This window comes from Hydractinia symbiolongicarpus, chromosome 5 (assembly GCF_029227915.1).
Source record: "Hydractinia symbiolongicarpus strain clone_291-10 chromosome 5, HSymV2.1, whole genome shotgun sequence".
NCBI lineage: Eukaryota > Metazoa > Cnidaria > Hydrozoa > Anthoathecata > Hydractiniidae > Hydractinia > Hydractinia symbiolongicarpus.
Genome location: NC_079879.1, coordinates 23642745 through 23667675, shown reverse-complemented (window position 1 = coordinate 23667675; position 24931 = coordinate 23642745). Strand labels below are relative to the sequence as shown.

At 37.2% G+C, this 24931-nt stretch overlaps 3 protein-coding genes across 4 annotated transcripts in view; all 3 read right to left on the bottom strand.

Annotated features, from left to right (window-relative positions):
• The window catches only part of LOC130645511 (uncharacterized), a 63307-nt gene that overhangs the window by 19929 nt on the left and 18447 nt on the right, over window positions 1-24931 (bottom strand). The gene's annotated exons all lie outside the window — the stretch shown is intronic.
• Window positions 1-24931, bottom strand: part of LOC130645517 (D-2-hydroxyglutarate dehydrogenase, mitochondrial-like) — a 90154-nt gene that overhangs the window by 59664 nt on the left and 5559 nt on the right. The gene's annotated exons all lie outside the window — the stretch shown is intronic.
• LOC130645519 (uncharacterized) lies at window positions 161-21689 on the bottom strand. The gene is made up of 2 exons (XM_057451531.1): window positions 20813-21689; window positions 161-1550 (listed from the first exon to the last, which is right to left on the bottom strand). The coding sequence occupies exons 1-2, from the start codon at window positions 21233-21235 to the stop codon at window positions 789-791; spliced, it is 1185 nt and encodes a 394-aa protein (XP_057307514.1). The 5' UTR covers window positions 21236-21689; the 3' UTR covers window positions 161-788.

Genomic DNA, 24931 nt, shown 5'->3' with positions numbered 1-24931 from the left:
TGTATAGAAGGGTATCGCTTTTATAAAGGATCTCCACTCTTTATAACAGAAGTCCGTTAAAACGAGTTATCACTGTAGTATTGCCACCGAGAAGAGATAAACACTGCTGTTTTTAAAAATATACCACTATATGTTCAGTCATTTCACACATTTGTAGAGATGTGTGATTTGGTATGTGCTGCGTTCTGTCATGGTGATAAAGAAAAGTTGAAAGGGGTGCAAATAGTATGAAAATCAAAGCCACCACAAATAGTGCGCTATATTGACCAAAAGTTTTTGTTTATGTATTGTTTTTTTTTGCGTATAGAAGCGTTTTATTTGTTGTTTTCTTATTATCGTGTAGCTTTATATAGTATACCCAAAATAGTGAGAACAGTAGATGTATATTCTGTTCGAATTTTGAGAAGTCTTGCATCAAATGAGGGTGTTCATTGTATTTTATCCACTTTGCAAAAGTGACAGACAGAAGCTCTCTCTGGTGCGCACTAATCAAGTTACTTGTGCGCACTAGACAATTAACTAGTGCACGCTAGAAAGTGTGTTAGTGCGCACTAAAACCCTAAGTCAACTGCTATGAAAATGTGGCAGATATAAGCCACCGAAAGGTTTGTATGAAAACAACAACATTATAAACTTCAAATTTCATTTCTAAAAAAATTGCATCATCGCCTATTTGTTATATATAAACATATACGCATATCTTAGAAATATTATATGACAAGAAAAAACACTTAACATCCACCATTTTGAATATGCAGATATTTTTTGCCTTGTTGTTTAAGATGATTTCATTCACGTCCCTTATATATTTTATCTGTTGTACTCCCGGTAGAGTTTGAGGAGCACAACATTGTATTGTATCTCCATTTTCCCTGAAACAAGCGAAAATCAAATGCTTGATCGAAGTTACAGTAATTTTTAAACTCTTGAATACGGCGAGATGACTTTTGTACATCAACTCCCCTGTCTCCTCTGTTGTCCCAAAATATTTTCATCGCTTTTGGATAGCTTCCGTGTAGAGATATATATTCATGACAAACATTAGTTTTATTTAGTAAATATGGTATCCGAGCTGCAGGGGGGTCATGATGAATACGCGCATCATGGTAATATATATTTTTCATTTTCAAATTTTGAATCCATAAAGCTATTTGTTGGTCACCTACTGGATGGCATATCATCGTGTCGTTTGGTTGGGACAAAAATTTATAAACTACATCCTCCGAAAACACAACAAAACCTTCATCGGGCCGGATTAGGTTTCTCTGGCAGTGAATCCATCCATATATCGCATTTGTTTTTGGCACCTTGTGTTGAAGTTCATACAACAAAACATCTAAGCAAAGAAAGTGATCATCATCTATCCTGACCAAGTAATCAAAATCGTACGCTAGAATGGCCCATTGTAGTTGGTATAACAATCGTTCCCCAAAATGCATACCGTTTGATATTGGTTGTAAAAACAAATCTCCGTACTGCCTGTTTTCATTTTTCAGTTCGTCCTTATCACTGTCTTTAACAAGACCATCGGTGAAGAAGATACATTTTAACTGAAAATAAAAAGGTAAAGCAATTTGAAAACAAACATAGCCCGTCTTTTTATCAGCCTTCAGGTTATCTCACGATAACTTGAACACCCAATCACGTCCCCAGGGTCTTGTGGCCCCTGAGCCGTTTTAGCAGAGCTAAAATTGACCCTGGAACTGGTCACGTGATAAAAATGCCCGGATATACTGGGCATTTTTGAAATTTTAAAGATAATAAGATGCATATATGACGCTCGCCTTAGAAGCAAGATTTAGAAAAGACAGGCGAAAAAAAGGCACAATATCAAAGGAATTTTTTTGTCAGTAAAAGCAAAATTGTCAGAATTTTACTGACTTTTTTCTATCTGATCTGACTTAGCTTGATTGTTCAATATTGGCAAAAGGCCTTTAATTAAAAAAATGTTTTAAAAGTTTGTTTCCACTAAAATTCATGAGCTCTAGCTAACTAACTGGAAAGCTGGACTGTGAACTATAAAGGTACCTAGCTAGCTAACGTGACATCCTGAGACAGCTCAACCTCATATTTATAAACGACATATTTAATGAATTTTCCAGGTGGGTGATTTTGTTGAGAACACGATGGAATTTGTACACAAATCTTTCGAAATTTTTTTTTTTAAATCAAAGCTAAGAATGAGGTTGTAGAGCTAAATTTAGCGATTATTATTGGATTCGGGTTAGCATGTTTGACAATTTTATTGAATTCAGCTTCAAAATTTATGGAATATTGCATTTTCAACTTTATACTGCCTCTGCCTCTGTTAGTAGCAAAACCTTTGATGTTTTATAATGAAATGACTACGCAAATCAACTGCAGTGAAAATGGTTTGCTACAGTTGAATATTACAGTCAAACTCTTATAAAATTAAAATATACCATATATGTAGGTAAATCAGTTTCTCCAAAAGTTTTATGTTTTCTTTTTTAATATTGTAATAACAGAGCCGAGAATAAAAACTTAATTCCTAAGTTTTAAAATGCAAACTCCTGCCAAGTTAATTATAATATAATATAATTATATATATAAACTGCCACCAAGAAAAGAAACCCTTTTTCGCAGATTAATATTTAGAGATCTTATTTTGTAAAAGGGACACGATATGTGGCCACGATATGTGAAAATATGCGGCGGAACATAGTCAATTACTGGCCCAAAAATAAAAATGGAACCTTTTGAAGTTAAATTTCCTCAGTATGATACCCTTAGAAGAATTAATTTGTTCAAAAATATTCCTTGTTTGTTTGGTCCAGATTTAGAAGTTTTGTTACAAAACCTTTATCGGCATCATTTAAATAGCTCAAATTCTGAAACATAGGAAGTAGAGCTAACACAAAATCATTCTTTATGTCTATCCTTATGTTGGATAGGATTAAAATTTGTGATATGACGAATTTGTGAGAGTTTTCTTCATTTAAAAGGCAATGACAAAAAAGTGCACTACAGGTTACATTCATGTCCCTCACTTAATGTGCATCCCATGGACATGGTTTGTATATCAAATAAGCTCATTATATTTGCCTACTAAAATATGAGTTCCAATGTTTATCTTTTAAAGAGATTCGTGCATGCCCAAAAAAATTCAGAAAATTGACAGGCAAAAAAATGCAGACCTTAGGTAAAGAAAGTCAAATTATTGTTAAAAACCTTTGTACTGTATATGTGTTCTAGATCTATCTACATGCAAATCATAGATATAATTTAATTTCATTTTTAATTCTACCTGAAATAAAGTTTGGAATGGACTGGCACACGGCTTACGGCCTGTAGAATTTTGCCTGCTGATTTGTGTAAATTTAGCTAATTTGCCCGAAAAAGATTTAAAGAGAACACAGCCAGCTTTTCAATAAAACAATTATAAAAATAGAATCAAACATTGACTAAAAACATTGAGTTTTGCACCCAAGTAGGGTAATGACTTTAGTAGATGTAGGGAGCTTCTCAATACACACTTTTAGGGTTCCGGTGTAAATCCCCTGCTTCTCCTTCTCTCCCCCGCCATCCCCCGTACAATGCACGACTCCATGTAGATTGTGCACAAAAATATCTTTGTTGTCATGGCAACCATATGTCGTCATCAAAATTTGTTGCTGCGCATGCGCATAACCTTCAACGATATCCGACAGAGTGTGACGTCATCATGCGCAAGTGGAGTAAAATATTGTCCATTTAAAAAAAAATCTTTTGATAAAAATGTGTATATAATAAAAGGACTAAATGAATTTTTTTAGAAATGCAATCAGCGCAATATACAATGCTATATCAGCACCAGTTGCATCCACTACCAATGCTATTACCGCTCAATTGCAGAGTGTGCGGGATACCGTTAGCGATTATTATAAAAAATTAAAGGAACAATTTTCAAGAGGAACGACGCTTCACGATGAGATCGAACAGACAACCAAGAGAACTACACAGGTATTGAGGACATCAAGCATCTGTTTCCACAAAAAAATAAGGAAGCCATGGGTATTAAAGATATTCAGCATATTTTGGTGAAAATGATATAAAAACGTTGGAGGATGGGAATCGTGTCAAAACATGGAGAATCGACAAAAATTTGAACCAACCACTAACGGATGCTATCGTGCGAAAAATTACACCATACATTGACATGCGCGTAAATGTTGTTTGCAGTTTCAGGTGCAAAATTCACCAAGGTGGAGGTGGTGCATCTTTATATTATAAAAGCCTCCAAGTTGCTATCAAGCATTGCAGAAATCTAAGGATTCATAGAAGAATGTGAAATGAAGTGTCTTGATTTAGAGGATGGTGAGTTTTGTAGTAAAGCATATTTACCACAAGTCAGAACCACCGAGACCCCACGAGCATATGAAGGGAAAATCGTCTTCGATCATGTACAGATCAAGATTATAAGCTGTTGGGATGTGGCCCTCTTCCGGATTGGCTGCGAAAAAGGAGGTGCATCTACGCTATGGATGGGAAAGCAGAACGAACGGGCAATTTATACTTTTGGAGATGCTTAGCAGCAATAACGATGGATAACATAGAACATGGAACAGAATTCGTAACAAAGCCAACTCGTGCATTAGCCCGAGAGTACTACGAGCACTCCAAGTTAAAGCGTTAAGATGTGCGTCCTACAAAGCTGTTGGAACTGGAAGGTATTGCAAACCATTTCAAGCTTAACATCAAAGTATATGAGCCTAAATCAAACAATGCAAAAGCACCATGGCGACTCATTTATGGGCAGAAGTGGGATAAGGAAGGGCTGGATGACATCACTATTGGAATGCTGGAAGGCCACTGTTTCTATATAAAAAATATCAAGGTATTGGCAAAAACGTTGGAGTGCGAGGTATGCGGTCAGCTCTTCACTGAAGCCCGAAATATCACGCGGCATAAGAAAAATGAATGCGAGGGGGGCAAGGCAACAATCATTTGCAAGGCTGAGAAAGTGAAACGTATGCCGAGCAAGTCGGAGAAGGTATTTTATGTTGAGGGAGACATATATAACATGCTTTATGTGGTCATGGTGGTGAACGCGTTGTCCGTGATGACAAAGGAAGGGAGTGGAAAGTCGACGGCTATGAGCCTATCACGAAGACTATTTACGAGTACCACGGATGTTACTGGCACGGATGCTCGTGTCAGTCAGAACCTAATACATACCGGTATGAGCATACGATGAAAAAGGAGGCTATTATAGAAGAACAGGGATACAACCTTCACGGTGTAGGATGTGAAAATCTACCTAAACTTCCGGTACCCTCATTATATTGTGTTTGATTTCAAAGCCCTCTTGCCACCTCTAAATTACCAGCAAACCTCTGATTTGACATACCTTTCGAGGCAAATCCCGGTAAGCGTTGGTATTCATGACAGTTTGAATGACAACCTAACGTTCATAGAAAATAAAGACCCTCAAGTTTTATTGAAACTTTTTGTGGAGGAGCTCGAAAGGAGGCACAGCTTTATTATTGCTGAAGTTGAAAAAATGTATCCTTAACCTGACGATTTCAACATGCTTTCTAAAAAGAGCCAAGATGTGTGGACCGAATGGGTAAATCAGGTAGCTGATATTGGGTTCAACAGTGGTAAGTATGATTCAAATGTGATCAAGCGGTATTTTGTTGAGGAAATTGCGCAAGATGAAAGTGAAAAAATCAAGGTTGCAAACAGCAATTATATGTTCGTGACAACATCCAAATTCAAATTTCTTGACATCAAAAATTTCTTCGCTCCTGCTATGAGCTACGACCGATGGTGCAAATCCCTCGAATGCAAGCTACAGAAGCTCGTGTTCCCGTATCAATGGTAAGTTGAGCCATGTCGGGCCTGTTGCGCACGAGGACTTCTATAGCCGACGAAGCAGTAGAAACACACTATCCGTTGAAGAATTGAAGCCTTTTGCGCAGAATTTTATATGCACCAGGCCAACCATGCAAGCACAAATGTAAGGAAGACTGCTACAGCAAGACTTGTAAAGAGGTGCAGAAAACATGTGAAAAATGTACAGAGAATGTGGCCTACAAGCTCTTACAAACAGGTATGGTAGGACGCCAAGCGATCGTATTTTGTAGGTACCACGAGCGTGGTATAATAGGTATTAGATCACATGTATACAAGGACGCTAAACAGTGCGAAACAATCCTAGGGCTAGACGCGAGCATGCTGTATCCTAGCACACTGACTTCCCCTTCGGTAAGAAAAAATTGCTCAAGATTGCTGAGCCTAGATCACCGGATAACGTTGAAAAACTAACACGACATGTGCAAACAGGCTTCTTGTTTGGGTTTGCCCAAGTTGATATTGAGGGGCCTGAAAACCCCCCCCCCCCCGAAAAAAACATGAAACTGAAGAAAATCAGGAAGATAATATGTCAAAACAAGTTGTAGGCTTATATGAATTATATGCTCAGGACATGGCACGCGTCCATTTTAGAACTCCATATGGAATTATAGCAAGCATCAACGAATGGCTGAATCATCGCATTGATATACGTGGAAAAATTATAATTATCCAGCTCATGTCTGCGAGTTAGAGTTAGAGAATTCGAAATACTATCATGAGAAATGTGAATTAAAAAATAATTTTTAAATTTTGTAGCAGTCAATCTCAACCTAAAATGGGCGACAGTACACAACAAGGTACAAAACAAATAATTACAAAACCAGTTAAGAACCCCGGTCTAGTAGCACAAGGTCACAAGTTAGCTGCATTAATGAAAAAGAGAATAGAAGAAATGAGGAGCAGTTCTGGAGACAGTTCAATATCAAATACTGTACTAAGTAGTTCAATAAGTACTGGGTCCTCTTCTACTGCAATTTTAGAAGGAACGGCAGCGGTTGGTATTATTGTGATAATGGGAGGCGTCTATTATAAATGTTTTAAATAACACGGAATACAGCAGCAGAATCAGTCTGATAACAAAACATCAGAGCAACCACCTGTTGAAAAAAAATTTCAAAAAAAGCTAGGCATATTTAAAATGCATTGAACACTATATAATATAAATGAGTACGTTACGCCTTATGAGAAAGAAAATATTGATACGCTCTATGAGACTCTGATAGACATCGGATTCACACTACACAATACCCTAGCCGGAAAATATTTTTAGGAATAGAACAGCCTTTTGCGAAGATGGACACCAGTGATGTATTGAAAATAACTTGCTACTTCGCAGCAGGACGCGCCAGTCGAGAAATGGCAGTCAAAGAAGGGTAGATACCAGCCTCGATATCCGGAAAAAATAAATAATAATATTTTGACCAATTAAATTTGTGTTTGTCATATAAGCAAACACAAAACAACATGAAAGAAACTGGAAGAAACTGGAAAATAAAGGCGCTGTAATCATGAAAATTTTGGAAAATTTTAGGATCAAGGGAAATGGGGAACAGTCGAAGATGTGCATCAAGTCCATGGATGTTAAAGAACGAACCAGATGTCATCATAATATACGAAAAGCAAACTGCAAAGAGTGTAAGGATGGAAGAATCTGCAGCGAACATGGTAGGGTAAAATCTCATTGCAAGGAATGTGGCGGAAGTCAAATCTGTAGCCATAAAAAAGAGAGATCCAAATACCTCATTTGCGACCCAGTTGGAGATATCGCTCATGTTGTTCGAGTTCAAACTCGCAAGGCTCTGCGAAGGAATAAGAAGCTTAGTTCTAAAGAACACCTTGGATGTGACATGAGCAGATTGCGGGCTCATGTTGAAGCACATTTCACGAAAGGCATGGCTTAAGATAATTATCGCAAAGAGTGGCATATTGACCGCAAGATCCCTATCAAAGTGGCGAGACAGCTCCACTATAGCAATACCCAACCTATGTGGGCAATTACAAAGGGTAATTGTTATGTCTCAGAATAACTACAATAAACATGGCAACTATAGGCGTTCTTGTGGCTGGTGCAGCAATCAATGCCCTGGCATTCTCTGGTAGTAATTTTTTATTTTCCAAGCTCTCGGGTCACAGCGAAGAGGAGAGAAAAAGGCATGATAAAGCGATTGAACAACTACAAGATTCTCAGGCGCAGTGGGTTCGTGACAGAGAATCACAAATTGATTGGTATAAAAAACAACGAGATTTGCAGAGGCAAGCCGGTGAGGATTTGAAAGAAATCGATGAAAGTACGCGTGAGTACTATATAGCAACCATCAATAAGGATCCAAAATTATCCGATTTTTACACACCTTCTAAACAACAGCAAGACGGTGAATTAACCTTCATTCTAGGATCGCTTTCACTTCCAGATATTTTGCGTATAAATATTTGTAAAAAAATACACACGTTTTGCTATGTAATAAATATGTCAAAACAACATATCGTTACAGGAAAAGATACAAAAAAACTAAGCAGTATTTATTATCAGCCTGAACATCTTTGGATTGGACGAAAAACCGTCAAATTACTCTTCTCAGAGAGTGGACTATTCAAAAAGAAAGTTGTACATTGGTTGTCTCGGCAACTACTTTTTCTTCGGCATAATAAAGGTCCAAAAAAGAATGCTTACCCTATTTTACCATTACAAAACCGAGCCAAATGCATCAGTTTGATTTCTCGTACATGCCCCATGACAAGCTATATGGGAACACAAGTATATCCTGACAGGCATCGATGTCGCCTCAAGATATAAGGTGGCACGACCTTTAGAAACGAAAAAGGTCATCGAAGTTGCAGAAATGATCAAGGCCATATATAAAGCAGGACCATTACACTATCCTACAATTTTTCAAGTTGATAATGGTTCCGAATTTAAATCAGATGTAGCAAAGCTGTTAGAGGGCAAAGGGGTGAAACATTCTAAAGCTACAACCAATTATCATGATACATTTACGTTTAGTCGTACAATAAAGTACTTGCAAAGAGGCTATTCAAGCCGCAGGATGCGCAATAGTTGATCACTGAGGATACTAGTAGTAGATGGGTTAAATACCTGTACACTATAGTAAAAGGCTTAAACAACACCAAGACTGCAATGATTGGTATGAAACCATCAAAAGCTATGAAGCTGGATGATGTAACACTTGCGAAAAGTGAAGAATACGCGGATGAAAAACCACTCTCAGAGGATGGGTTGTATTTATATTTGTTGCAACCTGGAGAAAAACACCGTGATCAAAAAAGACGCGCAACAGATGCCTGGTGGAGCAAGAAGACATATAGACTTGATTGCATTGTAGCAGAACCAAATAGTCGGGTGTCGTATTATTTAAAAGACGGGCCTGATTGAAGTTTCGTTGCAGAGAAATTAATGTTGATTCCATAGGATGTCGTAGTACCTTCTGTGTATGTGAAAGAATGGTAGATTTTTAATTATTTTATGACTCGCAAGAGTCATAAAATATATTTAAGTCCTCATTGATCATCTTCATCCCAATCATCTTCATCCAAATCATCGTCATCTGGATCATCTTCAGCCGAATCCCGCAAATAATCAATATCGATATAGAACAACTCTTCGAAAAGCTCACGCATATCTTCATCAGGCAGTGTGAAGTGGTTGAGGTAAAAATTGTTGGTACCAAGGGTATCTTTTTTAAATCAGCACCAGGCGTGAACGGCATTTGGATCGTCGCATTCTGGTTCTCTTACTATCATATTAGGGTATCTGGCTCGTAGAAGGTTTAATCTTTTCGTAAGCTGTATACGTTGGCATCGGATAACGTAGTGGGAATGTCTGCCAGCTTTCATTCATATCCTCAATGTCATCCTCCAGCACCATAAGTTGTTTATCTCTGTCATCAAGATCATCCACGAGAAGTGCCAGAGCTGCATCTTTTCTTCAATGACCGCGTTTTTTTCTCCGATAATCCTAGCAAGATTTTGCATCTACATAGGCAACACCTCCTCAGTAGCCCAATCCACAAATAATTTTGCTTTTTTTCTAAACAGAAAGCAATAAAGACCTGGTTCCGTTAGTAAAACTGTATCTGGATGGAGCATGTCAATATTGACCTCCTTTTTTCACAGCATTGGTAACGTCTTCATATCGTATTATATATCTCTTGGGAACATGGGCCCGAGCGCCCTCCTGCCATTGTCATTATCTGTATATTCAACAGCTCTAACGACATCGCGGGCTACAAGGCATTTACCTTTACACACAACATACACAGCTCGAATTTTTTTACCATTAAAGTTGAAATGCGCGACAATTGATCGCTGGATTACAAGGCACATCATTTATCTTTTCTTAATTTTCTTGAAAATCGAATTTTTTTGTATGAACGAATAATCTATACAAAACTAAACAGCCCCTCCACGTTTCATGTGAAACTTAAATTGGGATCAACAAGATCAGCGTATGAATCCATGTACTGGCATAGGGTTATCACATAGGTACCGCCTTGTGATTCTTTAGGAAAATAAAAGTCACATCACATCGCATGACGTATGGTGCGTGATGAAAAACCTTGCCTTGCTGTGGTTTCAAATGAGTAAGAGAAAACTCAACGCTGGCTATTGATGACCCGCTATCCGGATCTATCAACATACTTAAGATAGAAATGCTAGAAATTTTCAACTCAATTCTTAACATAGGGCAAAAGAGGTGGATATACATTTGGGCAAGACATTGCCTAATAAAAAAATTGACATTTGTCATGGATCAAAAATAACTGGGTGGTACGATTTTTTTTCTTGCATTCCGGTTCGTATACAATCAAATATCATATTGATTTTTTTTAATAAATATCACATCGTTTTGTAGATCAAATCGATCAACAAAACCACCATTCACTCGAGAATTTTAAGCTTCGCCTTTCTGCATCTAGGTGTTGAAGGGTGCCTACGAATCAGTTCATCGCCAAAGAAGTGCTTGGCTCTGTGGATAGGCAGGTGGTCCACTGTAGGCAGCCTACGAACTCGTAATTCGCGGTGCTTGAATTCATCCAATTCATCTCGGTGTGCGCAGCGTTTCTCGGTGTCCCGCGGAGTTAGGCAATAACCAATAATAGTACAATGTTGTTGAGTATTTATTTAATTACATATTTATTTAAAATTTGATGATCATTCGAGAATTTTATAGCTTCAAAGGTGCTCCAATCTTACGTATAGGCCCAAATGTTTTGACTTTTTCAGTTGAAGTTTAATCTCTTCCCAATCATTGATCATATTGGTTTCCTCATCGATCAATTTCATATCTGACCTCTCATGGGGGTACCGGAGGAACAGCTGTTTCTTTTGGCTTCTCAAATTTTTCGGTAAACCGGTATAGGACTGTGGTAATAACCAGACACTATGCTTTCGATGTCTACCTGAAATCACTAATTCAAGCAAAAAATTGTCGTTTCTCATCGAGATTTTCATCAGCAATCATATCATCGATAATGAACAGCGTGTTTTCACCAGCTAACAGTGACGATAATTTTTCAATCCATTCAAAAAGTTGATTCTTTGGATTAATCAGGAATACATAGTCATCTTGCCAAAGCGAGGATCTCTCAAGATAAGTGCTGTTCCATCGTATGGTTGGGCAGAGGATAAGATTGTTGGGCAGAGGATAATATTGTTGTGAAAATGCTTCTTGTACTCACCTTCGGAAAGGTCCAGAACACGTTGAGTTTTTCCACAACTTGTTGGGCCTGTAAAGATGGATGTGTGCGGTTCCTTTACAACGTTTAAATTCATTTATTTCAATATTCCACACTGTGAAAGGGCACGCTTAAGATATTCAACTGAGCGCCACTCAACAAATATATATAACAGGGAATATTTCCATTTCAATCCATTTTCTTAGTTATATGCACGGCTATACCATCACTCAATCTCTGTAAAATATTTCCAGAAACATGCAGAGTATGATCAGGGGATGATCTAATGAGAATACAACTCATTTGGCCACCCTCGACAGTGATTGCTATTTTTTCAATTTTGGGGTTGTAGAAGACTTCATTTATCCCCGAGTAATCTTTAACTTTCCATGGGTCTAAAAAGAGCAGTAAAACACCCTTCAAACTTTTTGCTGGGGTGTCGATTTGTAAATTATAACTGGTATCCTCTTTTTTCCTCGTAATCACCTTACTGCGCAATACTCTCTCACCTTACTGCGCAATACTCTCCCACTATTCACCTTGTCGAATTCCAGTGCAATGTTGAAAAATATTTAGCCAGCATTCGCCACTTTTGCTGTCGTAGATCTTGAGGCCGCTGTACCTCCATCTTTGATAACATCTTCATACTTTGCAAAATGCATAACGAATTGTAGTCTATCGTGTAATCCAGGCTCATAAAATGGTAAATCCCTAGTCAATTCAAACATGTTTCCAAGAGGAATTCAAAATGTGTTACCATACAGTGCTGCCACCGCTTTTTCCTCGTCGGTACCTACATGGTTGCTCGCTTTCACCTGTAATGCACGTATCGTACTATCCTGGGAGTTATTCCCATCCTGGATCAGGGTGTTCTCGCGCTCGAATTTCGATTTCCACAGATTCCTATAGACAGCAAACACTCTGTAGTCGTCAATGCTTTGAATTTCATTACTATTGAGTACGATTTTCAGATTCTTGCCGATATTTGAAACGATGGTTTTGTATTGGTATCAGTCAGTTCCAGATCAAAAAATAATCGAAGACTCCCTGGAGAAATGACATCGTTCTGTCCCATATTGAGAATATCCACATACAAATCCTCGTTCTGATTGTTCGTAGATGAGATATGACTCACCTTGACGCGCTGCCTTTTCGCTTTCATTGCGAACATTATTTTAAAGTTGGCGTACAGATTTACCGTTTTTCCAAATATATTATCATTCATTTTATTATTAGTTGTTTTTTTTTGTTAAAATAAAATGGATAATCCAGCATATGACCCATGGCGAATTTTCACATAAGGATGATCTTGATAATAATGATGACGGATCTTTTACTAAGCCTGGGGTCCTTGCATGGCCTAGCACCAGTGCGACGCCAGGACAGGAAGAAGTCGGGGAGGGGGCTGAAACTAAGCCTGAAAGAACGGTCGAATATCAATTCCCTCTATAAACATCTTGAGAAGGGATTAAATATTGAACCAAATGCGAGGTATTGTAATGATTTTAGAGTGGAGGGGTAGAATCTTATCTTTAACGATGTAGATACAACCAAATCTGAGCATAAAAATAATGGGGAACTACCATCGCTCAGTGATCAGTGATATCAACTTTCGACAACTTTTGAATAAAGTAGATAAGGTGATCAAAAATGCGGACGATATAGAGATGATTCCACTGCTCGGGAATGCTGTTGATGAAACGGAAAGTTTCACGGATACTTCCTTTAGCGCCAAAGGCGAAATTCAAACCGAACGCGAGAGAAGAGGACTTAATGGCGAACTTCAAACTATAAAGAGAACATTGAAACTATCAAAAAGTAAGATGATCCTCCATAATAGTGAAATTGCTAAGGCGGAGGCTAAGGTGAAGAGGCTTGAGGAGAAGAAAGCAGATGGAGATTGAGAACAACAACCTTGCAAAAGCTAAAGAAGAACTAGAAGAGCTACAGGATATAAAAAAAGCTGCAAAAGAAGCACATGGTGTACTATCATCCAAAATTCAGACGCAATTGAAGGCAATTAAATACATACTAATGAAAATTGCGAGAGACGATACATCACTCGTCGAAAATCTTAAGATTTTATTCAAGGAACAAGGAATTTACTATAATGAGTATTATTTCCGTTGTTGGATTGTTGATATCTGCCATTGTGCTGGCAGTAACAAGAAGTGTAGGAGGAGCGGGTGCTGCAGCGGGTAGTAAAGAGTTTATTCAAAAAAAGCTTGAAAGATTTGGAACATTTTTAAGATATTTGGCCAGGAAAGCTAGTGCGCATTACCTGGAATCATAGATATGGTAGTATCCTTCTCTTTCAGAGTTGCAGCAAAAGTTGTCGAATGTGTGGCTAAACACCTATACATGGCAATTGCTGCTGCTGTGGCTATTATTGTGGGCTATATGGGTAGTAAAAAAGGCAAGAGATCGTAAATATAACGTTGTATGTGAATAAAAATCATAGACAACTTTTCTTATTACTTAAACAATGGCACCTACTCGGGTCGTAATTAACATGGCCTTGGTGTCATTGTGCTGCTCTGCTTCCTTGTGCAGAGCCGCTAGGCGAGGCTTAGGGCTTACATGGCTCACCTGTGGTGGGCGATGTTTGGGGATCACATGACTTACCTGTGGTGATTCAGCAGAGCTCCTAGTAGGCGAGCGATGCTTCGGGAGTAGCTTCGGTTTCATACCAGGCTTCTTGTTCTTATTCAGATCAACTTGAACCCCAACGTTTACATTGACATGTCCAATCAAGATATTATTATTATAACCCTCAATTTTTTTTTACCAATACAAATTCATATCTGACAGCAAAATTGACCGGAGTTCTTGCATATTGCAGCACTTTTTGAAATTGTGTTATATCACCCCTAAATTCTCCACTCGCCGACCCATACCTTCACATTTTTGATGTAGCATTTGTCTCGATGTATAGTTGTCTTCACCGGAACCGAGCAAGGATGCTTTGGCTTCCGCCTGTGATCCAAGCAACAAGACCACGTAGACGCGAATACTTTCACTCAATTTTGTCAAACCTTCTGCCCTAACGCCCTGGCTTGTTGACATGATAAATTTTACATAATCTCCATCAACTTGTGGCAACCATTCACCGTTGGTTAGTGAGGTACCTACTGCTTTGAATCTATACAGACGATGGGGATCTGAACGGTATTCACGACATACTTGCGCGAATCCAGATGTTGAATAAGGATTTTTGTATTGACTAAACCCATCGGTAAAAGGCATGGGCACCCCCATTCTTCCTAATATACGGCGCAAGTGGTAGTAGACATGAAATTTAAAAATAGAGTTGACAAGGAGCACAGATCCTGTCATATGCATAGGAGATATGCCTAATGCTGTGGTTGCACAATGAGCTGCAAAATTAACCTGAATGTTCCTGTAATCCAATGCTTGCCCATCCCAGCCAACCCGAACGAGATCATTAAAGTAAGTCGTTAGAATTTTTATGGGATACATGTTAAATTCTGTAAATATTACAGGGATATGGGCCTCTGTCGAAACCTATAGATCCTGATGTTCTAAATTCGTGATACCCAGAGGCCATTCTCCCTTGTTTGATTTGTATTTTGCTTTGAGGTTGTATGAATAAATATTCATTGTTTATTCGTACAAAAAAAGATGAAACAACTCTTTCTTACTGATATCAACAGCCCTATAAAAATTGATAATTACCTAGGGCAGGGCACTAAAATTGAATTAAAATCCATCAGTATTCGGGGCGGCTGGCTTAATCTTTGGAATGATAATTACTTTAATATTTGGAAGGAGAAATCGGAATCTCCTAACGCCGATACCCGGATCTTTATACTGAAGGGTTGTACAAAATCAAGGATCTGGCAGCTTTTATCAATAAACAGGCTATTGGAAAGGTCATGATGATTGTATTAAATAATGGGTACTGCCGGCCTCGTGAGCTAATGACTTTAAAGTTAGTATTGATAAAGAACTTCAAAAACTCATTGGTTTAGCTGATCTACCAAAGGTGTAAAATACTCTACGACGGGGGATTATGATGTATTATACATGACCGATATTTAGACCGAGATTAAGTCTTATATGCCCTCAGTTAGATGAGGATGATTGCTTGCTTAACAAAATCAAAAATTTTCGCGATATTACCCACTAAAGACTTAAACACTTGGGGATATTAGCTCACCTGGAATTTTGACACACCAGTCTACCTTCCATCAAAAGGGTCGACGGATCAACTTGACTTCCTGCCTACCGATCAAAATCATTCTGAAAAAAATGTTGCCTTTACGGAATCATAATGCAGTTGCTCACAGAATAAATAAAAGGGTATGGATGATAGTATGAAATTATATCCTACATTACAACCAATTGCACCGAAGTACAGTGAAAGTCAACAAAAGAGGTTAAGAATGATTGAGGAAATCAAACAGTACTTTCGAAAGAAAATCAAAGAGCGAAATGGAATCGCAAAAAAGTTCAAGATGCATGGCACTTGGGTTCGCTGCTGTGACCATGGACTATTAAGTGTCAATGTCATTACTACAGGGGTTGGAATTGGTGCGTTAGCAACAGGATTTGGGGTTCCCCTATGCACTGCCATGGGAGGCATTGCAATAGCTATGGGAGTTGGGCAGGCCGGCATAGAGAATACTTCAAAAGGATTAAGTGCGAGATCACAAAAACATGAAAGTATTAGATTACTAGTTAAATCAAAGTTGAATTCTGACATTAATCTCATTTCAAAAGCAATCAGCGACGACGTTATCAGTGACTATAAAATCAGTCTAATCATGCAAGTAAAACAGCGATATATAGTGCTAAAAGAGCAAATACGCCAACGAGTTAGGCGTATCGTTAATTATATTAATGAACAAGAACGTGCCAGTTACTGGCAAAAGGTGCAGGAAGGTAAAGATGAAAATTCATTAGTAAATATGTATAGTATGCAGGCACTACTTAGATTCCCCGCCTACCTATTCGATAAAGTCTGGTATAATTTTTATAGGAGTTATTTTCCTACAAAACTACATGCGTGCATAATCGATATCGCAACCGATCACATCACCAGTATCAGCATTGATCCGTAGATTCCCATCATATACTATACTTTGCAAATATTTTTCAAGATTTTTTTCATATGCAATTTCAACACAAGGTTTACAATAAGGACCGTTTGTTTGCGTTGAAATATCCTTGTATTTAGCTTTGTGGATTTCCTTAACAAGATCGTTCTTATTTAGTGTAAAATAACAAAAAATTTTCAATAATTTAGCTTCTTTTCGAAGTACATTCATTTATTTCATATAGTTCTTATCAGTTGTCGTCGTCATCATCCTCAGATTCACTCAAATAATTAGTGCCATACCTATCAACCTCTTTTTTTTTACACTCTTCCAAATAAGTTTGGAATAGTTGCACCCTTGCGTATAAATACTTCCAATTTTTACGATGGCTGTACACTCACAAGATTCCTCTGGTATCTTTTTTCTTTGAAAATTGGGTGTCATTTTACCTTCGCATTCTTTAAATTTGGGATTGGTATAACGATCTTTCTTTACACCTAAGTTGGTGAAGCAAGCCCCACTTTCCCACCCCACTTTTTTAAGATTTCTTTATATTTTTCTAAAAATTCAAGATAATCACCAACATCGAACAACATGGTGAACGCTGAATTTTGACTATATTGAGACACACCCAGAGAGCAGATTTTTTAGGGGCTTTTATTAATAACAGGGATAGGTTGCCGTCTTAATCATGATAGCCAATTACAAACCGTTAATCTTTACCTTTGTTTAGTGGGATAGAATCACTTACCACTAGGTTTTGCAAATTCCACACTTTCAATATTGTACGGTGTTACATTACTGTGAAATTCTTTTAATCATTTGGTCTCCAAATTTAAACATCTCTTTTATTTATATGAAAAAAATGGATACATTTTTTTGTATCAAAAATACTTTTTTTTATTTTTTAGTCAAACATTTACGAAAACCACGTCATAAAATGCATATTCATGATAACAATGCCAACATAATATTTTACCTTGCACCGCAAATTTCTCCCACATTTGCGCCTATCATATTCGTGAAGTACACATTCACAATCATCGCACTGTTCTTTCATCGTTTTATTTTATGGTTCTAACGATACATAAAATCCTGCTCTATTCTAAATCAAGAATCCGATCCTCCAAATCTTTAATTGATCGTTCAGTCTCCTTCTCCTTCGACGATTCTTAGACTACGGCCATAGCCATAAGTGGTAGAGAGATACCAACGCCGGCCATAAATATCAGGACTACTGCATTTTCAAACATTATGAATTTTATCTATTAAAATTTTTTAATCGATCAATTAAGGCTCCTATAATTTTGAAATTCTTGCTTCTCGTCCTCCGGCATGCACCAATCACAATATCGTTCTGGATGCCATGGTAATGGCATCAATTCATTTTTAATTTAAACCTTCTGTGCTTTCCGCTGTTGATAGACATCGAGCAATACAGATTCAACCTTCCTACATATATCCTGAGTAACAAAACAATCGGGATCCATTTCAGATTGAGCATATAAGGATTGCATTCAACGACTCGGTTGCGATAATCCGGAACAAACCTGAGCGCATTCAAATTCCATTGAACTACCTTGTTTCACATCTCCTGGGTCTTGAATTAATCCGGAACATACTTGAGCCTATAGCATCCTCCCTCATTGAACAATTCCTATGTTTTTAGATGATTGGGAACATCTGCGAGCATATAGGGATATGCCTTGACCGCCCTGTTACGTCTTGAAATGCTCTGGAACATATTCGATTCGAATGGGTTTATCGTCAACCGCCTTATTGCACATTTCCTGAGTTTTTAGATCACCTGGAACATATGAGAACATATAGGGATTTTTTAAAAGTACCTGGTTGCACATTTCCTGGGCTTTAAATCGATCTGGAGTATGGGTAGATCGGGGCTCCATTCAACTGTATTGTTACACATTTCCTGTGTTTTTAGATCATCTGGAGCATTTTGAAACCGACTCATATTTATTTCTACAACAGTTTTTAATCAACAGATTTCCCTTACTCCACTTGCACATGATGACGTCACAGTCTGTCATTTATCGTGAAGTTTTAGCGCATGCGCAGCAGCAGATTTTGATGACGTGATATGGTTGCTATGACATCAAAAATATTTTCGTGCACAGTTTACACGGAGTCTTGCATTTTACAGGGGGTGGCAGAGGAGAGGGGGAGAAGCGGGGGAATTACACCTGAACCCCAATAGTGTGTATTGAGAAGCTCCCTACATCTACTACTTTAACAGTATCGATATATATATATATATGTATATATATATATATGGCTACTAGCTATTTATTAAGATATTTATGTAATTTGGACGGTATTCGCTAGCTATATAACTATTAGCAGTTTTGCAGAGAAAGATAAACACCTGACATATATAAATTTGATCTATATCATGTAGAACTAAAATTAGTATCTTTTTAACATAGTTCTCAAACGAGCCCCCTTAAGTTCGTGCAAAACTATAGCTATACTTTTTATCCACTCCACAACATAAATCGACCGCCATATATGTTGTACTCTTATTTACATAAAACTCCCGCGCCAGGCAGAAATAAATTTTTACAGGGCAAAAACTGTTCATAAATTATTTTTTAGGTATAATTATCACAAATTATAGGCGATCATGTGACCAGCCTGTTCCAGAGCCTTTTCGCCGCTATCAACTTATCAATAAGACAAAATGCCCTGCGAACAAGGTTGTCGAACATCGGATAATTAGAACTTTCATTATCTTCAACCATTTCCTTGGATCCCTTGAACTTTTGTTAATACTTTCTTATAAAAAACTCAAACATTCGTTAACTCGAACAATTTTTCGTCCACCCTGAGACTAATTTCTTTGGGTAACTAGAACTTTTTACTCGAGAAAAGGAAATCAAACACTAGATAAATGTCAGATTTTATTATTTTTCTGTTTTATTAACTTCTGACATAAAATAGACAGATAATGTTGTCTGTCAAGGAAAATTAATGCTTTCTTCATCGCAAATATTGCACCTTTCCAATTGTTGCCACACCTCTTGAAGAAATCGCTTTAACTCTAACTATAATCTCATTTTAGATAAAAAATTCGAGGAGCTTCGTTTAACGCGAAAATTCGTGAAGTCAAACTATTTTCCTCAGTCCCCTGGAGTTTTGAATAATCGAGAGTTAACTGTGTCTGTTTCGTTCAGTATAAGATGTAACAGCAAAATCAGAACTAAAAACCTTGGCTAATTCAAGTCCGAGCGAACTCATAAGACATGTAAACAGTAACTTAGTTCAAAAGATTCATTATTTACTCACCTGAATAAAAGTTTGCCTCTTTTTTAATTAAAGGGTGGCTGACAAATTGAAATGTATACGCTACACATCCACCCAACATTAGGGAGGGAGTGAATCCTTCACATAACCAACTTTCATACAGCGCAGTCTGGGCACGAGTAAAGCGTTTGTAGGGACACATTTTTCACAATGGCATCGCAACAAGAAGAAAACAATAACATTAAGAGAAAATTTAACTTGTTGTTTACCCATGGAGGGATAAAAGAACTTTTAAACCTCCCTGCTTTACTATTATAACACTAAAATTAAAGAAGGGTATTCTTCAATGGTTTATGGTCTGTGTTCTATCCAAAAGACACAAAATTCAAGGTTATTAATGACTAAAGACTGTTGATTCCGTCTTAAGGTTAGCCTAGCTAAATCTCAAGTATCCAAGATGTTAAACCAGAAAGACTGCGCTGTATGAAAGTTGGTAATTTGCATGGAGTGAAACTGAAATTGAGGAGATTTGAGAAGAAAGTTTTTAAAACATCTAATTTTTAGGAGATTTGAGGAGTTTTGAGGAGATGTTTTAAAAGTTAGAAGAATTGAAGGGCGTGGTAACTCTAGTATTGAAAATTAGTCTCTGATATAGAAAAATTAACAAACGCTATACTCAAACAACTCATTTCATCAGATTAACAAGGGTCCATAGCATTTTTATCTCCATGTCAAAAACCTAGAGTAGTTTTGTGTTTCACTGTTATCACAGTGAGGATTTTGCATTTACTACTCACATACACTTATTCATCTCTTGCGCAAAATTAATTCTAAAAAGGCAGCCTCGTCCACAGGGCATCTTGTATATTTCCCATGTCAAAAAGATACAACACGCCTTGGGACAAGAGGTTGGAGAAAAGGTTTATTGACCAAAATTACCTGTCTGTTTTCTTGACATTGTTGCCACCATGTCTGTCGAATAGCTTGTCGACGGTCAGCGCGTTGCGGCGCAGTGGAAACAATAAGAAGTAATTGATATCTTTCTCTCCGCGTAACTTTCATAACATCTAACATCTCTTTAAATTCATCTTTCCACCATTTTAATAGTGCTTCTCCCTTGAATAAACGCTTTCTGTTGAGTTCGCGAACATTTTCTAGCTTTTTTCTCACTTCATTGTATAAAACTTCCACCTTTTCTTTAGCCTGTGTACTGTTAGAACTTTCTTCGCCTGTTCTATTAATTATAACCGCTAGTGATGTCGCATGAAAAACGAATTTCTTTTCATTGTTACGAAAGTAGATTAAGAATACGGGTACTTGAAACAGGACAATGATCATGCAGCACTGACCGAGTCGAGACATCTCTGTTGATACACACACACGTATGCATGAGAACTTTATCTAAAACTAGTTATCTAAATCCATAAAATAACCCACGATCTGCCTTTTTAACTTATCGTGCTTTCTGATAATCCATTAATTGTCTTTATTGTTTTTACAATAATAAAACGGTAATTGGCTATAACATTGCACAATATTTCTACAACAAAGCCCTCGTCATAGTAAATTTATATTTAGATGCAATCACATTCGAAACTATAAATCATTTTGTTTTGCCACATGATTTGTTCTAGACAATTACAATTGTAAACAAGCACTCGTCATGGAGTCAACTCATCAACTGCCTGTTCTTTCGTTAGGACAACCAGCTAAGACAAAGAGAAAGTTCCTAAACATTTTACGTCTTTTAACCAATTCTTTTTCTTAGCTAAGACAAAGAGAAAGTTTTTGTAAAGCTTTTTTTTTTTATGGGTTAGTTCCAACGTCTTAAACATTTTACGCCTTTTAACCAATTCTTTTTTTAGTATCTTAGCAACGTTTTTGTCATTCATCTTACAAGAACATCTCTTGAAAAAAACCCTTTTCAACGTGAGCAACTATGAATTCTCTCTATGAATATTGTAAGCCATACTTAAATATTTGAAATAAAACCCGAAAAAAAGACATTTTATTTCAATGATAGGATGCCACTTTTATATAAGTTAACAAAGAAAAAAAACTAGCTGCATAAACATACAAGCAAAATTTTAAGATATTAAGATACTAGTACTTAGTCCCATGGAAGTATCCGCTATAGATACTGAATAGAAAAACAGCGAAAGTTGAACCCGTAAAATAGCCCACAAACTGTCTTTACAATTTATCTATTATTTATTAGTGTGGTTTCGTTGGTCTCACAAAAAGTTTACTCTATTGTTGATAGATTAGAAACATCATTTTACATGAAATAAAAGTATTCAAATGTAATAAAAGAAATAATTAAAAGATGTTTAACAAGTTAAAGGATAATTTTCGTAGTAACATCATCTTCTAATATAATAATACGAGGTGTATGTGACGGTCATAGTGGATATCGTCATTTTCCTTTGATGTCGCCGAAAAAAATGTCTCAAATGTTAAATTTTATGACGTTACGGCGCGACGTCAATATCACTACTTTAACATCAATATCTTATATTAAATTAATGAAGCCATTACAGTGCACTTAAAACTTTAAGGCCAATATTAACTTGGAAACGAGGTGGTGACGTCAATGATTTTTTCACCACGTGAGTAACAAGGGACCTCCTAGGACCATTTTAGGCAAGTTTCCTAAACCTGGGTCGCCAAATCCGTTTCGGAATGGACTGGTTAATGACGTCATCAAAAAAGTTTCAAACCTTATTATTTCTGCAACCGTTTGTCAAAAGTACATGATCCTATACATTTTCTTAATCAGCTTTTCAAGATCTATACGATAAAGGCAACAGGTATACTACTTTCTAAGAAAAATCTTTGGGTTTTGTCGGGCAATGCTGACGTCAGCAAAATTTTTAAACCCTTATATTTTATTAACCGCTTATCAAAAAACCACACGATCGTATACATTTTCTTGATCAGCAGTTTAGGCTCTACACAATAGAGGCAACGTGAAAAGAAGGTTTTAATTTTATTTTGTGGATGGGTGGCTGATGTCATCAAAATTCAAATGACGCTTCTTTTTCATTTTTATCCTGCCTCAGTGGATTTTTCACGGGCTTTATCGACTAGTCTCTTATAATAATACAGAGATTGTGTCTGTCCGTAACAGGCAAAGTGGATATCGTCATTTTCCTTTGATGTCGCCGAAAAACTTATGTCTAATATGTTAAGTTTTCTGACGTTACGGCGCGACGTTAATAAGACTTTAACGTCAATATCTTATATTAAATTAATAAAGCCATTACAGTGCACCTAAAATTTTGAGGCCAAATAACTTGGAAACGAGGTGGTGACGTCAATGATTTTTCACTGCGTAGGTAACTACGGAGCACCTACGACCAATTTAGGTAATTTTTCAAAACCTGGCTCCCCAATCCGTTTCGGAATGGACGGGTTGATGACGTCATCAAAAAACCTCTAAACCCCAATATCTCTGCAATCGTTTGTCAAAAGTACATGATCCTATACATTTTCTTAATCAGCTTTTCAAGATCTATACGATAAAGGCAACAGGTATACTACTTTCTAAGAAAAATCTTTGGGTTTTGTCGGGCAATGCTGACGTCAGCAAAATTTTTAAACCCTTATATTTTATTAACCGCTTATCAAAAAACCACACGATCGTATACATTTTCTTGATCAGCAGTTTAGGCTCTACACAATAGAGGCAACGTGAAAAGAAGGTTTTAATTTTATTTTGTGGATGGGTGGCTGATGTCATCAAAATTCAAATGACGCTTCTTTTTCATTTTTATCCTGCCTCAGTGGATTTTTCACGGGCTTTATCGACTAGTCTCTTATAATAATACAGAGATTGTGTCTGTCCGTAACAGGCAAAGTGGATATCGTCATTTTCCTTTGATGTCGCCGAAAAACTTATGTCTAATATGTTAAGTTTTCTGACGTTACGGCGCGACGTTAATAAGACTTTAACGTCAATATCTTATATTAAATTAATAAAGCCATTACAGTGCACCTAAAATTTTGAGGCCAAATAACTTGGAAACGAGGTGGTGACGTCAATGATTTTTCACTGCGTAGGTAACTACGGAGCACCTACGACCAATTTAGGTAATTTTTCAAAACCTGGCTCCCCAATCCGTTTCGGAATGGACGGGTTGATGACGTCATCAAAAAACCTCTAAACCCCAATATCTCTGCAATCGTTTGTCAAAAGTACATGATCCTATAGATTTTCTTGATCATCGTTTCAAGGTCTATACGATGAAGGTAACGGGCCATTGCTGACATCATCAAAATTTTTAAACCCTTATATGTCCTTAGACGTACGTAGAAAAGATATGATCCTATACATTATTTTGATCAGCGTTTCAACTTCTAAACGTTACAGGCAACGAATAAACTAAATTTCGCCAATTTTTTTTTGGATTTGCAAACAACCAACTTTTTTAATGTCCTATTGCCTAAGTGGATTTTTCCACGGGTCTTTATCGACTAGTATCCTATATTAAATTAATGAAACCATTACAGTGCACTTAAAGCTTTGAGGCCTAATAACTTGGAGACGGAATGGTGACGTCACTGACCTAGGACCAATTTGGGTAATTTTCCCAAGCCTGGGTCCCAGAATCTGTTTCGGAATGGACGGACTGGTGACGTCATCAAAAAACCTTCAAACCCTAATATCTCTGCAACCGTTTATCAAATGTACATAATCTTATACATTTTATTGATCAGCGTTTTAAGATCTATACGATGAAGTGAAAGATCTATACGGAGAGTGAAAGTGATGATAGTGTTGAAAAGTGATTCTGGGGAACTCACTGGTGACTACAAATCAAGCAACTTTATTGTACATTGGTCTTGCATACTTTCACTCTGCGCTGTTTCACATGCATGAAAGCGGTAAGCATTTCCAACGGCATAATCGTTGGGACACAGCTGATCTTACATATGATATGCTCACCTGGCCACACTCACAAGTGGTGCTCGCAACCTTTTATTCGGCGACAACCTCATGGAAATTTACTCGTGTCAGCAGATACATTATTTACAGGCAATACTTACCAGCGAATC

What these genes read in the sequence shown, in the direction of transcription:
- LOC130645519 (XM_057451531.1), bottom strand. Translation starts at nt 21,235, where the DNA reads ATGTCTCGACTCGGTCAGTGCTGCATGATCATTGTCCTGTTTCAAGTA. An exon ending in AATGTCAAGAAAACAGACAG is followed by an intron (nt 1,551 to 20,812) that starts GTAATTTTGGTC and finishes TTTTATTTTCAG; the next exon opens with TTAAAATGTATCTTCTTCAC.